This window comes from Acartia tonsa, chromosome 15 (genome assembly GCF_053477335.1).
Source record: "Acartia tonsa isolate MP-2025a chromosome 15, ASM5347733v1, whole genome shotgun sequence".
NCBI lineage: Eukaryota > Metazoa > Arthropoda > Copepoda > Calanoida > Acartiidae > Acartia > Acartia tonsa.
In genome coordinates this window covers 12387848-12404383 of record NC_137274.1, presented here as the reverse complement: position 1 = coordinate 12404383, position 16536 = coordinate 12387848, and the positions used below count along the sequence as shown (strand labels likewise).

At 31.5% G+C, this 16536-nt stretch overlaps 2 protein-coding genes across 7 annotated transcripts in view; both read right to left on the bottom strand.

Moving 5' to 3' along the window:
- Nucleotides 1-9183, bottom strand: part of LOC145307073 (uncharacterized) — a 46619-nt gene extending 37436 nt beyond the window's left edge. For all 5 annotated transcript variants that reach the window (XM_080149408.1, XM_080149412.1, XM_080149409.1 and 2 more), the window contains exons 1-4: nucleotides 9109-9183; nucleotides 7793-7847; nucleotides 5265-5354; nucleotides 5065-5163 (exon numbers count right to left, since the gene is read on the bottom strand). In XM_080149408.1, the coding sequence (XP_080005534.1) occupies nucleotides 5065-5163; nucleotides 5265-5354; nucleotides 7793-7847; nucleotides 9109-9126 (262 nt within the window). In that variant the 5' untranslated portion in view covers nucleotides 9127-9183. The remainder of the gene's footprint in view (nucleotides 1-5064; nucleotides 5164-5264; nucleotides 5355-7792; nucleotides 7848-9108) is intronic.
- A 3931-nt stretch (nucleotides 9184-13114) lies between these two features.
- LOC145307474 (afadin-like) overlaps nucleotides 13115-16536 on the bottom strand; it is a 37493-nt gene continuing 34071 nt past the window's right edge. For both annotated transcript variants that reach the window (XM_080149923.1, XM_080149922.1), the window contains exons 45-46: nucleotides 16227-16319; nucleotides 13115-14974 (exon numbers count right to left, since the gene is read on the bottom strand). In XM_080149923.1, coding sequence (XP_080006049.1) covers nucleotides 14900-14974; nucleotides 16227-16319 — 168 coding nt within the window. In that variant the 3' untranslated portion in view covers nucleotides 13115-14899. The remainder of the gene's footprint in view (nucleotides 14975-16226; nucleotides 16320-16536) is intronic.

Here is a 16536-nt window from a genome sequence, read left to right as displayed (position 1 = left end):
AATAAAACACTTCCTGTATGAAAATTAGAGTTGGGGAGTTAATGTAATTAGGAAAAGCAGATGAATTTCAAATAAACATATATATTACCATACTAGCATATTAGCATAAACAAGCTAAAGATAATTTTTTTCTTATACCTTTTTAAAGAATTATTATTTTATGAAAATCATATCGAATTATAATTCAATTCAAGTTTTAGCTAAGATTTTCGAAATCTACGGATCGACTTTTCTATGAAAATATCTAAAAAAAAGCAGTGGCGTGCACAGTGATTCACCAGGAGTTGGTGCAACCGTTAGCGATTGAAAAAAGTGAAAGACAGGCCTTCCCAATATTAGTTTTATGGGGGGCGTTGACACCCTTCTACACAATCCTAACACATGCCACTGATATCGCGTATTTTCCACATTTTTACGACAAATTAAAATAAAATTTATGTTCAGATCCTTAACTTTACGAGGGGGAGGAGTAGTAATGTAATTAATAATGAGGAGAATACCAATACAAGATGTTATGTTAAGTTGGCAGCGCAGCTACATTATAAAAATGATCTTCAAACAACATAACATTTAAAAGTAAAATAGGAGAAATTTTGATTTTAAAACTTTTACAACAAAAAAAAGATCTCTGCCTCTTAAGCCATATTTTAGTACATAAATTATCTTAAAAATTGTGTATTATTTATGTGATTTAACATCTCATCACACAAATTATTATCTACGTCCATGAATCAGGAATGTCCTTGTTAATTTGTCTCATTTTACTCTGCACGTCTATTGACATTTTTAAAAGCGAAGCTTTTCTATAATTAGGGTCGGTCCGTACTTAACGGATAGCTTTTTTGTTAATTTAAACATGTTATAATTTTTTTAACAGATATCAAACCTTGTATGATTATTTCTATAACAATTAGGTATGATTTAGGAAACGTAGCATTTCTATAATCGTTAACAGAAAGTCAGTACGTCAGTACGTCCATTTTAACATTTTTTTTTTAAATTTTGACAGCAAATTTTACTATATGATATAATTATCCTGATTTTTACCTATTACAACAAGGTACAATGATATAAGCAATTCATCTCTATAATCAAGTCCTAAGAATGTAAACATGGCCTTACACATTATCCTGTATTTAAGCATTTTTGCCAAAAATATACTTACAATTTTATTTAGACATATACATTTATATTAAATTTATTTAGTTTTGATACTCTACAAGTGTTAATGTTTGTTTGTCCTATTGTTTCAGAGCTTCACTTTATGGATGTTGTAATCCTTGTTAGAATATAAACTTGAGATAACTAAACAAGTTGAGTTTCTAATTAAACAAGGATAACAACATTCATAAAAGCATAGCTCAATAAATCAAATACACTCACATAAACACATGTAGAGTAATAGGACATTAAATGTCAAGTTCGGACAAAAATTAATTAATTAAAGGGTAATTATTATGGATATACCAATCTTTTAAGACTTGCTTGTAAATATGCTTCGCTTAGAACATTAAAAAAACGACGGGAGGGGACATTGTGCTGTTTTTAAATTAGTCTCCAATATAATAATGTTTTATTCAGTTTTGGAGACTTCTATTGAATTTGATTGGTTGGTGCATTAAATTAAATGTCCGAATGTTTCAACCACTAATTGTGATCTACAGAACTTAGAAGGGGTAATTTTGTGTTTAATTATTGCATTTTTATAAAAATTTATATTTCATTGTCTTATCCCTTTAGATCCCTGACAAAAAAGTAGGAGTTACATTATAAATGGCGGGACAAAACAACCCATACAGATTATATATTTTGGGGCGAAGCTACTTTAAAAATAAGATTTTAAATTACAGTAATCAATGATATGTATTAATACCCTTATAAATAAATTTTATCCTATGCAAATATGGACGATAGATTGACGTACATTCCAGATGATGATTAAACAAGGATGACAACATCCATTAAAGCGAAGCTCTAAAATGGTACGACAAACGAACATTAAAACAAGTAGAGTGTCATGATAATTTAATCTAGGAATCATCATGAAAAGTTTGAAATTGATTGGACAATTTACACCTGTTTATATTAACGAAAAGAGCTAACTGTCCCAGACAAACGGACGGTCAGACTGACTCTGAATTAAGAATTAATGAAAGTACTCAACATTTCAGATTAAAGATATTTATGAATCTTCATGAAATTTTGAAATAAATAGGACACTTCTAACATGCCAAAAAAAATCATAGAATTGTTATATCATAAAAAGAAATGTTGCTAGAAAGATAATTAGGGTCGGCCGGTCCGTCCGTCCGTAACAGGTAACTCTTATCGTTAGTTTAGGCATGTTAGAGTTGTCCTATCAATTTCAAACATTGTGTGGTGATTCCCGTATTAGTTGGGTACGATTTAGAAAGGAAATAATCGTTTTCATAATGTCCGTACGTCCATTTAAAACATGATGATTTTTTACAACAATTTTTCATAAGATATTATTATCCTTTTCGTCTAAATAAAGAGGTCCTACGTTTTCTGAAACATACCCAAATGTTAAAGAAACCAGCATACAAAGTTGGAAATCAATAAGAAAATTATAATATGCCTAAATAAACAATAAGAGTTACGGATAGAAGACTTACCAACCAAACCTAATTTAAAAAAAAAACTTGGATTATCATATTATACGTAACAAAAAGTTAAAAAAAAACAGCATGCTGTAAGGTGACGCATAGACTATAAAAGCTATCCGTTATTGACTGGTAGACTGAAGGAACGACTTACTCAAATAAAAGAAATCTTTGTTTAAATCCATTCATAACAAGTATATTCAAATATTTATAGTGGTTACGTATTACGTAATGATTAAAGTTTCTAATTTAATAACAAGGATAACAACATCCATATAAAATTGGCCAAATAAATCAGACGGATTCATATATAAAAACATTAAATATTAATAATTTATAGAAGTCCGGACAAAAATTGATTAATTAAAGGGCGTTTTATTTTGACGTACTTTTTAAAAAGCGAATCTTTTCTATAATTAGGGTCGGTCCGTCCGTAACGGATAGCTTTTTTACGTTAATTTAGGCATGTTAGAATTTTCCTATCGATTTCAAACTTTGCATGGTGATTCCTGTAGTAGTTAGGTACGATTTAGAAAGTGTAGCAACTCTATAATCATTACAAGAACGTCCGTACGTCCATTTTAAACATATTGAATTTTTTACTTTTTTAACAAGCGGATGCGCTTTGTTTTGAGCAACGGTCGTGAGTTAAATTGAAAACTACTATGTACTAGCAGAGAAAAACCTTTCCTATTTACAGACGGAATGATCGACAATCAAATTATTGAGTAGCTTCACTCAAAGAGAGAGAGTGGGGGGGGGGCAATGGGCTATTTATTACACTAGTCAAAAAACCAAAAGTTTTATAATAATGTTTTCTTATTCGTTGGCTTAACATCTTTGGGATCTTTTTATAACTTTGTTAAGTTGAGTGTTCAAACGTTTCAACCACTAATTATAACCTAAAAGAGGGTTAATTTTGGGTATTTATGTTGGGGATGTACACTAATTTATTGGCCATTGTCTTATTCCTTTAAATCCCTGAGCTTTCTCAGACAGGTGAGAAATGTTTCTTATAGTGTTTTATTATGGTGTTTTATTCTTAAAACAAAATAAATGTTCTTTGAATTAAAAGAAACAAAGTATATAGTTCTATGAGAACTTGTGAGCAGTTATAGAAAAATTAAAAAGTAAAGAAAGACAGCACAAAATGATTAGGTAAGTGCATTAAAATTCAGCAATAAGACCTATAACATATCGGTAAGAAATTACTAATTTTGTAAAACAATAATACATGAATATTTGCTGTAGTGTTTATTTGTCGCTGTGTATGAAACCCATATCAAGTTACTACTATTATTGGACATTTAGTGTGAATTCGAAACAGTCAAGAAAAACGTTACTGGATAATATAGACTTAGAGTTGACTAAATTTTTTAAAGTCTTTTATACTTTATATAAGAAACAAAACATTGAAAATAATAACTTTTCATTTTGGTATTCCCTAAATTCATTGGAGACGCTTCAATATTTTGACTAAAAGATTAGAAGCAATCTTTTCTAATTATTGAGTATTGTAAGATAATTTTGTCTCTTTTTTACACAATTATATTTATTATCATTTGCCAATCAAAAAGAATTGAAATTGTATAAACACCATGTAATATCATATTACTTCCGTTCACTATTGTCGATTAGGAAGGGTGTTTACATGGGGCGTAGAAGGGGATTAGAGACCACCTTTTTTTAAAATTCAGGATTCTTTTAACTTCCAGAATACAACCAAATTGAATCTTCAAAATTTTTAATATCTCAAAAAACATTGACAAGAAATTTTATTGTAAGGTATTTTTCAAAGGTTTTACCCTTTTGGCACTTAAAGGAGAGAGTATATTCGATAAAAAAAATATCCTAAATTTGAAGAGAATACCAAAAAAAGGAAACTTTGCCATTTTTTATCTATTTAGCTTAGATCTGAACTTCTTGATATCATTTTAGAATTTTTTTAGTTAATAAGTGATCATATCAAATAGCCCCACTTTTTTTGGATTTTGAATATTCCCCTGCCCCCACGCAGTCTATTCGTTTTTTCTATACTTATGTCCATTCAGAAAATCTATTTCAGAAAGTCTATAGTCAATCTGTTTTATGCATATCAATTAACAGTGAGAGAATAGTTATTTCTTGCATCGTATTATTAACGGCTTTCCGTGAATATAGAATGTACAATTATGAGATTAAAACTAGTTTTTTTAGCCCTGAGGTGCCAAAGGCACTGGCTACAAAAACTGGTTTTAATCTTATGATTGTACATTTTAATATTCGTAGAAAGCTGGATATAATACGATGCTAGACATAGTTTTTTTGGATGGATGAGAACCGGTTCCTATCCACTGGATTCAAATGAATACAAGAAATTTTTTTAAAAATTATTCAAATAAGGGCAATCAATGATTACTGCACTATAAAGTTTTTCTTGTATAGCTTATTTTGAACATACCATAATTGTAGTTTGCATTGACATTTGCATCTCTCTGCAAAAGTAACTTCACTACTTCTAAATGTCCTTTCTGAGCTGCAATGATGAGACTTGTAGCACCTAAACAATTTTAATAATATACAGAACAAATTAATTGAAAGAAAATGTTTAGAAATTTATGTGTTTGTCTTTTTCTAATCAATCCAGAGATTAAAGCCCACCAAAATAATTTTTCTCTTCAATATTGGCTCCATCATCCAGTTGCTTGATTATTTGATCAGTGGATCCATTTTCTGCTGCTTCTAATAAATCTGAACAAAATTCATATAAATTAATAACAAGGATGACAACATCCATAAGTAGCGAAGAACAAAAAATAGTGGATGGGACTACGTATAAGTAGATTTAAAGTGTATTTATTAAAATCAAGAATAGATTTATTAGGGTAAATAAATACAAAACCTTGTTTTATTTTGTATGATGACGACGGTCAAAGTAGATTACATAAAAGATGCTCATAACAATGGACAAAATTATTTTGATAATGATATCCCAAAAAAGTTTGAAAATTGGACCAAAAAAACTAAAGATACGGGAAAATATGGCATATAAAAATAGCCATAAACCTGATAAAAAGCAGTCTGACCGCCATGGTTGTTTTCTTAAAACGACAGAAAATTTAATTTTTATATCCTTAATTTTAAAAGTTTTGAAAATCGGACCATATACATCAGAGATAAGGAAAATACTTGAAAAAAAATTAAAAATAGCCAAAAACCTGCAAAAAGGCAGTCTAGCCGACATGGTTGTTTTCTTTAAACGACGGGAAATTTAATTTTGATATCTATAACTGAAAAGATTTTGAAATCGGACCATAAACACTGAAGATATGGAGAAAAATGTGAAAAATATAAAAATAGCCTAAAACCTACTAAAAAGCGGTCCTACTGCCATTAATGTTTTATACTTAATTGTGCTCCTTATTGATGGGAATGTTGTCAAAAAATTTCATCTTTTATAGAAGCTGAGTAAATCCCGTTTCCCCAGTTTGTCTCTAAAAAATATTAAAACAGCCAAAAACCTGCTAAAAAAAGGTCCGACCGACAAAAATGTGTTTTACTTATTTATGCTCCATATTACAAGAAATGTTGACAAGAAATTTCAGCTTTCTATCTTTTATAGGAACCGAGAAAATCAAGTTTCCCCCACTTTGTCTCAGACAGACGGACGGACAGACGGACGTACGGACGGACGGTCATTTCGAATTATAGAGTAGCTTCGCTACTACAAATATAAATAAAACAATATATCAAAGATGTTGATGTATTGAGGGACTATTAAGAAAGATAGAGTTGAAATATAAATATTTAAGCATAATTGTTAATCCTTATACTAAAGTAACAGGATGTTTGTCTGTCTGTCTGTGTGTACCGAAGGATCTCGCTAACCGCTAAACCGATCGGGTTCTCCTTAACAGGGTAGATTCTCATATGTCCTGGGAAGGTTTTTAACTATTTTGGGGGAGGGTACTACCACCCTCCCAAAAGAAATGACAAAAAAATTGAAAATTTTCTTAAAATCTGGGAGACTTCAGCGTCAAATAAGGTGGTATCGTACATAAAAAATTAACTTTAACAAACAAAAACATTTAAAGTGCCACTAGAGGCCTCTAGGGGCGTAGCCGCTAGTTATATATATGGTAGGTATTACTTTTTTTTTAAATTTTCAAAATAAAAGAAATTTATTGTAACCATAATGATCAAAACATATTTTCTTTCACCTATGTTTAATCTAGACCTAACTGCAAGCCAAAAGAAAGAATACAAATTTTCTGCATTTATAATTGAAGAATTCATTTACTAAGTATATTTGCGATTACTTTTATTTAATGAAATCTTCCAATTTTTAACATGTACAAAACGGCCTGCTTAATTGCTTCAAGATCCATGTCAGATCTATATAGGAAATAAATGTCTATAAACGAGCTCAAGTTTTCCAAGGAATATATGATTAAAACTCATAGTGCTCCAATAATCCATAATAAACTCTCATTGCCCAGAACGATAAGACCCATTATTTTACTTTATTAAAAATAAATTCATTTTTTTCATTTCATGTTGCTATTTACCTTATATTGATGTATTTAATTTCTAATCATAAAAAAGAAAATTTAAATTTATAATATGATAAATTTAAGAAAACTATGTTTTAAAAGAATTCGATTGTGGCGACATTTTGTGTGTTCAAATATTAAACTAAAATTGTAATCATCATCATTAACCCTTTGGTGATGGTAATGTAAAGAAAAAAATATAATTTTAAAAAATCTTTTAAAAATCATTTAAATTATTAAATATTTACTTTCTTTTAGATAGTAATGCCGGGTGAGGAAAATAGATTTATTGAGAAATAGATATGCATATAGAAAACTAGCCAATAGGGAGATAATTATATCGAGCCAACTCTAGTATAGTATATTTTCATGTATTCATTCAAATCCGGTGGATAGGAACCGGTTCTCATCCATACGAAAAAAAACTATGTCTAGCATCGTATTATATCCAGCTTTCTATGAATATGAAAATGTACAATCATAAGATTAAAACTAGTTTTTTAGCCCGTGCCTACGGCACCTAGGGGCTAAAAAACTGGTTTTAATCTTATAATTGTACATTCTATATCCGCGGAAAGCCGTTTATAATACGATGCGAGAAATAACTAATCAAAATTTAAAAAAAAGAAAACTTACCTATGTTAGGAAATGATCTTGATAAGCATAAACCCACACACAATATAAAACAAACCTAAAAATGTATTACCAATATCATAAAGAGGGCAAATTTGAGGCTTTTCTCTTATTTGGTTCTGTATGTCTGTTCATCTGTACATCATGTCACACTTCACTCTTTTTAATAATTTATGCATGTTAGAATTTTAATATTTTTGCATGATATAATTATCCTATTCATCTGAGCATTTTTGACAGTTATAAATCTATTTCAACCATAACAATTAAATTAGTTCCATTCATCTGATTTTTGTAACAATGATTCCTAGAACAACAGGCAAACAGAATCCTGTATTTTCACAATTTGTAAGCGTTTGATATATACAATAAGATATATAAGTTGGAAATGTTAGAGGGAGAATTGAAAAACGGAATCAAATTTTAAGGATTTTTTTTATAAAATTCGTTTTTTATATAATTTTTTATCTAAAAGCGGAAATACAATTTAAGTTAATTAATTTTGCCATCTGTGATTGGTGGATGGAAAACTATCTGCGCTCTGATTGGAGACTCTAAGTGTTGTGCATCAACCAATTAGAGTGCAGGTAGTTTCCAATCCACCTATTGGTCAAAATTAATTAACCTAAATTGTATTTTCGCTTTTATATAAAGAATTATACAAAAAACGAATTTTATAAAAAAAAATCTTAAAATTTGATGCAGATTTCAAATCTCCTTCTAACATTAAAATTCCTTATACTTATACCACTAGAGGCCTCTAGGGGCGTAGCCGCTAGTACTTATATATCCCAATATACAATTATGTTTATACCTTTGAATTACTATACTGTTATTTATTTTTTGATATTCTACAACAGTTCATGTTTGTTTGTTCTACTGTTTCATCATATTTGATAGCTTCGCTTTTATGGATGTTGCCATCCTTGTTATGTTAACTGGTTAATCAGTAAATATTTTAGACATACAGACCAGCTCCAAGCTTTTTTATTTGGAGGGGGTAACATTTTTTTAAGGTGGGGGGGGGTAAAATGGCGCGCGAAGCGCACCGCAAATTTCCCCCCGCCAAAAAAAAATTTTTCACCCCGGGGGTAAAATTTGCTTGGGGGGGGGGTAATTACCCCCCGTGAAATCTGTTGGCAGGGGTAAATACCCCCTCCTAAATGGTTGGGTAAGTTTTAAATGGGAGGGGTGCCTACGGCACCTCCAAATTCGTTTGGGGGGGGGGGGTAATCACCCCTTTACCCCCCCCCCCTTGGACGTCTATGATACAGACACACACTGTGTCAAAGAGCAGCTAATAAATTTTATTCACTCACCAAACTTATTTTTTTCATGTTAAATTATCAACAGTCGGAAAGTAACTAGATTTCTATTTCTGGTTCCTGTTGGTATCTATGGCACATTTTGTGAGAGTGTGTGTCTGTGTGAGTGTCTGTCTGTGTAAGTGTGTGTCTGTGTGAGTGTGTGTCTGTGTGAGTGTGTGTCTGTGTGAGTGTATGTGGTGTGTGTGTCTGTCTGTGTGAGTGTGTGTCTGTGTGAGTGTCTGTCTGTGTGAGTGTGTGTCTGTGTGAGTATTTGTCTGTGTGAGTGTGTGTCTGTGTGAGTGTGTGTGTCTGTGTGAGTGTCTGTCTGTGTGAGTGTGTGTCTGTCTGTGTGAGTGTGTGTCTGTGCGAGTGTGTGTCTGTGTGAGTGTGTGTCTGTATGAGTGTGTGTCTGTGTAAGTGTATATATGGTTCCTGTTTGTGGGACATTTTGTGAGAGTGTGTGTCTGCAGGGAGTAAGGGAGGGGACAATGGGCAATTAATTCAATTTAAGAGTTTGCAAAGAAAGGCAATGAAATCCAGAATAATCCAGAAAATTTGGTGGAAATTGTAAAGTGATTGTTAATTAAATCTAGAAAACCATAAACTAAGAAAAAAGTTCCAAGAAAAAAAGCAATCAAGTGAAAATTAGATTACCAGTATTACAGACTGACGTAACCGTTCTGTAATTAATTACTAGAAAAATCTCCCTGGAACTCTCCAAATGACAGGGAAAAAGAAAAGAGATTTGGGGGCAAGAGATGTGAACAGGAAAAAAAGGGGCAGGCAGGCGTGTAGGGTAACTGCAAGCTGGTTGGGCAAGAATATGACCCGCACGCCTTCCTGCCCCTTTTTATCCTAATTATTTTCCTTGCACCCATTTCCCTTTCTCGTCTGCTTTAAAAAAGGAGGTGGGGGAGAAGGGAGTGAAATAAAGTATGGGAGGGAGCCGTGTATTTATATCTAAACTACTCTCTGTCTGCAAAACTATATATTTTCTAAACTAATACAGCGATTAGCGGCATTTCTTGCGCAAGTACCCAAACTCAGTAAGAAACTGCTAAATTCTTGCACATTCCCTTTAAGCCAGTACCCAAAGTCTGAGACTCCTAAAGATTGAATATTCGATCCATTGTCCCCTCCCTTACTCCCTGGTGTGTCTGTGTGAGTGTATGTTGCTGTGTGTGTTAGTGTATCTTAGTCCTTAGCGCAGGAGTTGAATCTTGTCGACCTTAACAACTTTTTTGGTTTTTCCAAATTGCAGGGTGAGCAAAAAATGGAAACCTTTTTTAAATTGAAATTGCGCGGCTTGTGATATTAGTTAAGCATAAAAAATTTTCTCATACCGTTAAAATCGTCATAAGGTCTAGTTTTTGGTCCTATTAGAACAATTACTGTGCTACGTTTTTTATAGGATCTACGTGGTAAAATGTCCCAACTAACTTAAGAGTTGTTTTCAATCCTTCTCATAGTTTTCAATGCAGCTCCTAAACTACAAAAGAAACTAGAGCTTATGACGATTCTAACGATATGCATAATATTTTTCTATCATTAGCTCAAGCCGCGCAGTTTAAATAAAAAAAATGTATGCAATTTGCACGAACTTTAAATTTTTCATGGTCCCAAAGGCTTAATTTGTTGAAATTGCCATTTTAAATATTTTAAATATCATAAATGTACCAGAAAAGGTTTTCAAAATATATAAAGCATTTTATATAATTTTTTTCTATGCATAATTAAATTTTCAAAAAAAATCATTTCTCTTGAAACACCTTGTATGTATGCTACACATAAAAACTTCTGTAATTTACAAAATAAGTGTGATACACTGAATTTAATTTTTAAAAGCGAAGCTTTTCTATAATTAGGGTCGGTCCGTCCGTAATGGATAGCTTTTTTCGTTAATTTAGACATGTTTGAATTGTCCTATCGATTTCAAACTTTGCATGGTGATTCCTTTAGTAGTTAGGTACGAATTAGAAAGCGTAGCAACTCTGTAATCCCTACCAGAATGTCCGTACGTCTATTTTAAACATGTTGATTTTTTTTACTTTTTTAACAACAAATTTTTATGTGATCTAATCATCCGATTGATCTGAATTTTGGTATATTGATTCCTGGGACAACAAAGTATAATGTTATAAGCGAAGCAACTCTATAATCAAGTCCTAAAAATGTAAGTATGTCCATAAACATTATCCTGTATCCAGCAGTTTTTCAACAAATTTACATACAATTTTGCTTTGACTCTTATACATTTATATGCTGATTATTCAGTTCTGACACTATACAAGTGTTAATGTCCGTTTGTCCTGCCGTTTTAGTGCTTCGCTTTTATGGATGTTGTCATCCTTGTTGTTTATTATTTTGTCTCAGGCTATTCATATTTGGTAAGACCATTAAAAAGTATTTTGTAGCGTCTGCAGCCAATATTTCTCAATGAAATATTAAAAGATGCATATGTCCTTGTTCTCTATAAATTTCCAAATAAGAGGATATGAAAATATTTTTTATTTTATTTTTTCATTCCTAAACAAAAAACTGGACAGGAATACCCCATTTATGTTACAATTTACTGAGTGTGATGACTCAAAAGATAGATAATTAAAATGTATTTCATATTAAATAGTTTAAATTAAATTAAAGAACCTAGAAATAGTAAAAAAAATCCCTTTCTTCTTTTACCGTAGAAGAGAAATTGACCAAGATTTTAATTAAAAAACACCTTATTGTAAAAATTAACAAGTTTAAATATTGCCACAAAAGGATTCAATAAGTTTATTAAATGTTTCATTTTCATCAAATAATGATTAAGATTTATTACACAAAATAAAGTGTAAAAATAAGTTCTCATTTTAGGTCATAAAAAATGCATTTTCATACCTTTTCCTGAATTATTTTTGAAAACATTATTTTATAAAATGTTGTTAACTTTTTAAGTTATATGTTTAATTGTATTTTAATTCTATTAAATTTTGTTTTAAATGTAGAAAATTGAAATTTTCAAACATTTAAAAAATGATTTTTAAAATTTTTATCACTTAAATTGCATGTTTGGTGAAATTTTCATCTTATTATTGAAGAAAAATCGTTTAAGTTTTATTATTTTTAACTTTGAATTATTAAAAAAAACATATTAATGCAGAAAAAGAAAAAATATACTTTCCTCAAAAAAAGACCTAAAACAAGAAAATTAACCTATTTAATAAGATTTTTTTTCTTTAAGGCTTAATTTAAAGTAATTATTGACATTTTTTGTAAAATTGATTTTATAAAATAATGTTTTAAAAACTTGAATTAACTAGTCGTGCAAAAAAAGATTGCAATTTCGCGATTTTATTGCAAAAAAGGGGGACTTTAGATTAAACAGATTATGATTCTACACCCAAAATTACATAGGACACAAGTTTTCGTTTATTGATTGCAGAAAGTCAAAGTTTTTTTTGTCTAGAAATATATTCAGTGTCTAGGAGTTTTGCCTCAAGGCCAAGAGGTAATGAACTGGAATTGATGAAACCCAATTTTTGTATTTTAGAGTAAAAGGTAAAGAAAAAGTTGAAAAATATTTGAGGGGTTAGGGGATTTTTTTGAGGGTGGGGGGTATCCCAACCCCCCCCCCCCCCCCAAAAAAAAAAATAGCATAAAACCATCACAGGAACATTATGTATTTTCCCTGAAGAGTAGAGCCCAATAAGTTCAGCGGTTACTGACAGAAGTACAGACAGACATCGTTCTACTTTGTAATATAGATTTAAAATTTTTTTTTCTCGTATTCATTCGAATCCGGTGGATAGGAACCGGTTCTCATCCATACGAAAAAACTATGTCTAGCATCGTATTATAAACGGCTTTCTACAAATATAAAAATGTGCAATCATAAGATTAAAACCAGTTTTTTAGCCCCGAGGTGCCGAAGGCACGGGCTAAATTGTACATTCTATATCCGCGGAAAGCCGTTTATAATACGATGAAAGAAATAACTATTATTTAATTACAACAAAGAAGCTAAAATAAAAACAAATTGAGAGTGTGACATTTATTTTTTGTGTGTCAATAACGTGTTGAATAATAATGTTTATATATTTATATAGAATATATATATAAAGTATACATCAGTTTATACTACAGAGTAATAGAATATAGAATTCTTATATACACATGAAAATATAAGGAGGGGGTGGGGTGGGGTATGATGTAGTACCACTGTTGTAATCAAGCATTAAAGGTACATACATATACAAAGCCCCCTCTCCCCTTCGCTCACATATTAACAAATATCAGTTTTTCGGGTATAGTCCCTTCCGTGGCAACGCCTCTTAAGGGGCGATTCGACATATTTTAAAAATGGCTTTTGATAGGTTATTTTTAGGTTAGGCTAGGTTATAATGGGTTAGGTGATTGTCCCGCAGGGTACGAGACCCCGCAGAAACTAGAAATAGGAGAAAGGCCATTGTGAAAATACGAAGAAACGCCCCTTAAGAGGCGTAGCCACAAAAGTGACTATACCCCAGTTTTCTATAAAGGTGATCAAATTTATTTAAGTGGAAAGTTTTAAGAAATTCTAAAACAAAAAAGAACAGCTAAAAAAGACAAAATTAAAAAAAAACAGCTTTTTTACTAAAAGGGGTGTTGTTCATTTATATAAAGATCTTGTAAGATTTTTGTACATTTAGAAACATGTTAGAAAGCTTAAAATTCTCAGGGATCTAAAGGGATAAGACAATGGACGACAAAAGATAATAGAATATTACTTCTTTTAGGATATATAAATAATTGTTTGAAAAATTAGAACACTGCTTGTATGAAAACAACCAATCAAAATCAATAAAAGTACCCCATGTTTTTGAGCCAACCAATAAAAACTTTGGGTACCAGTGTAATTTACAGTCCAATGTCCCCACCTTCCTTGAAAAATACTTATTTTGCTATATATAAACAGATACCTATATGAATTGCAAAGCCTTTAAAAGGTAAAAATAATACCTAATAATTACCAACGAAAAACATTGAAAATTTTTTTTTCTCCAAATATCTGTTAATAAGAAGCTAGGTATTTAAATAGACCAAAAAACCGTGTTCTACAAGATTTCTATAGAAATCAACATCCCCTATGTAAATCCAATTTCAATTTTTTATTGAGTATAAGTTATCATTACATTATATTGGAAAATGCATAAAATGCAAGAGTATTTTAATACATTAATTGTGTAATTTATTAATTAAGTGAATGAAAAATGCAAATAATTACTACTTCATAGAACTAATATATCAATAGATAGATACTTTTTTTAAAAAATTATTCTCTAAAAAAATCTTCCAAAATAAATAAAAAATCCTTTAAAACTAATCTTAAAAATACTTGTAACTAAGAAGCTTTCAATAGTGCCTATAAAAAATGACGTCATACTGGCCTGCCATTGACCAATTAAAATGTATATACTGGTCTACGATTGGTAATTTAGTCTGTGTATTGTAGACATTTGTATTGTATGATGTCATTTTTTATAGGCACTAAGAAGAGCTTCTTATATTGGTTTCAAAATAGAGGCCACTTTAGGACGGAAATTTTTATCCTGTATTTATAATATGGGCTACAGATGGACGGAGTAAATTATATAGTATTTGACACAAGTGGGGGGGGGGGGGGGGAAATATAAACCACAGAAACCCCCCAATAAATAATAATGCATAGTAGAAATTTTAAATTATTTATAATATAATAATAGTGCTGTCTCTCTATATTTATATAACTTGATTGTCAGCATTGATAGGTACTAGATATCCAACTAGATATCTTGCTGGGTATCTAGGTATCTGTCTCGATATCTCTCTGTGCTCTGGATATCTTGGCTTTTTCTCTTGGAGTGGCGGCATCTCCAGCCTAAACAAATTCAGACATCAGATTTAATACAAGCTAGAAAGATTTATTTTCTCAATATAAAAAGTACACAGTTTCTAGTATGGCTTCAAAACTGATTAATATCCGCTGGATTAGAACCGGTTCTATGCCATACTGAAAAATTATGTATAGCATCCTATTATGTGATAAAAAATACTAAAATTTCAAATAGACAGACTTTCTAAATCATTAGGTACAAACAAACTGACGGACCAATTAGTAATGGAGAAGATGATCATTGATAAAAAAAATTCTTCGCCAAAAAAATCATCTGTTTATCTAGAACCAGTGTTTCGGAGCCGGAGCCGCCATATTTTGCTGGAGCCGGAGCCGTAATTTTTGTTAAAAAACGGCTCCGGCTCCGGACTAGATAAATAAATAGCTTTTTTATAAATTATAATTTGGTAACTCTGTTTTGTCATGTGCAAATGCCCATATTAAGTTTTTCAAGTCCATTTTTATCAAAAATTTAACTTTTGAAACCTTCAAAAGTAAAATAGACGTGGGAAAAAAATATGTCGAGTTTTTTCTTGATTTTAGGTCGGAGCCGGAGCTGGAGCTGGAGCAGGAGCTGGAGCCGCCATCGTCACAGATGGCTCCGCGGAGCCGAAGCCGGAGCCACACCAAAATCAAACGGCTCCGAAACGCTGTCTAGAACATCAGCTGTTTAATCAGTGTCTGACGGATCTATTATATTACATAACTAGCGGCTTCGCCCCTAGCCTCTAGGGGCTTTGCCACAAGAGATGACAACAACAAAAAATTCAAAAAAAAAATAAGAAGAATTAAAGAAATCTTCTACAAAAGAAATTTTCTACAAAAGAAATCTTCTACAAAAGAATTCTTCTTCAAAAGAATATTTCTACAAAAGAATTCTTCACCAAAAAAAAAAAAAAAAAAAAAAAAAAAATAAAAATGGGGGGGATTTTTTTGTTTTTGGGGGGGTTGGGGGTGTCCCACCCCCCAAGAAAATAGCTTAAAACCACCGCAGGACCAATAGGTATATACCCTGAAGAGTAGAATCCATTCGGTTCAGTGGTTACCGAGATCTTAAGCTTCAGACGGACAGACGGACAGACGGACAGACGGACAGACGGACAGACAGACGGACAGACATCGTTCTACTTTGTATTATAGATAGATGCATATTGACATAAGGAATCCGCACAAAAAATTTCAGCCCTCTATCTTTAATATTGGGCAAAAAACTAATTAATTAAGTTGTGTGGTATACCTCCTGGGCAAATAATTTCATTTTCTCCTGGAAGCTGAGCTTACTACCATCTGGTATGTGTGTACTACTCATCTTTCTCTCCTCCTGCGCCTGTAGCAACAATATACAGTTTATACACACAGCAATCATGATATTCACCCAATCATGGTCATTTTATAAAAGTACCCAAAGTTTTTAGGTCAACATATTAGAATCTTTGGACACTAGTGCCATTAACATTCCCTGTATATCTCTCATTTTTGGTTTAGTTCTCTCGTGCTTTAGGGTTGGTTAAAACAAGTGCCTCATCCCCCCCCCCCCAAAAAAAAAC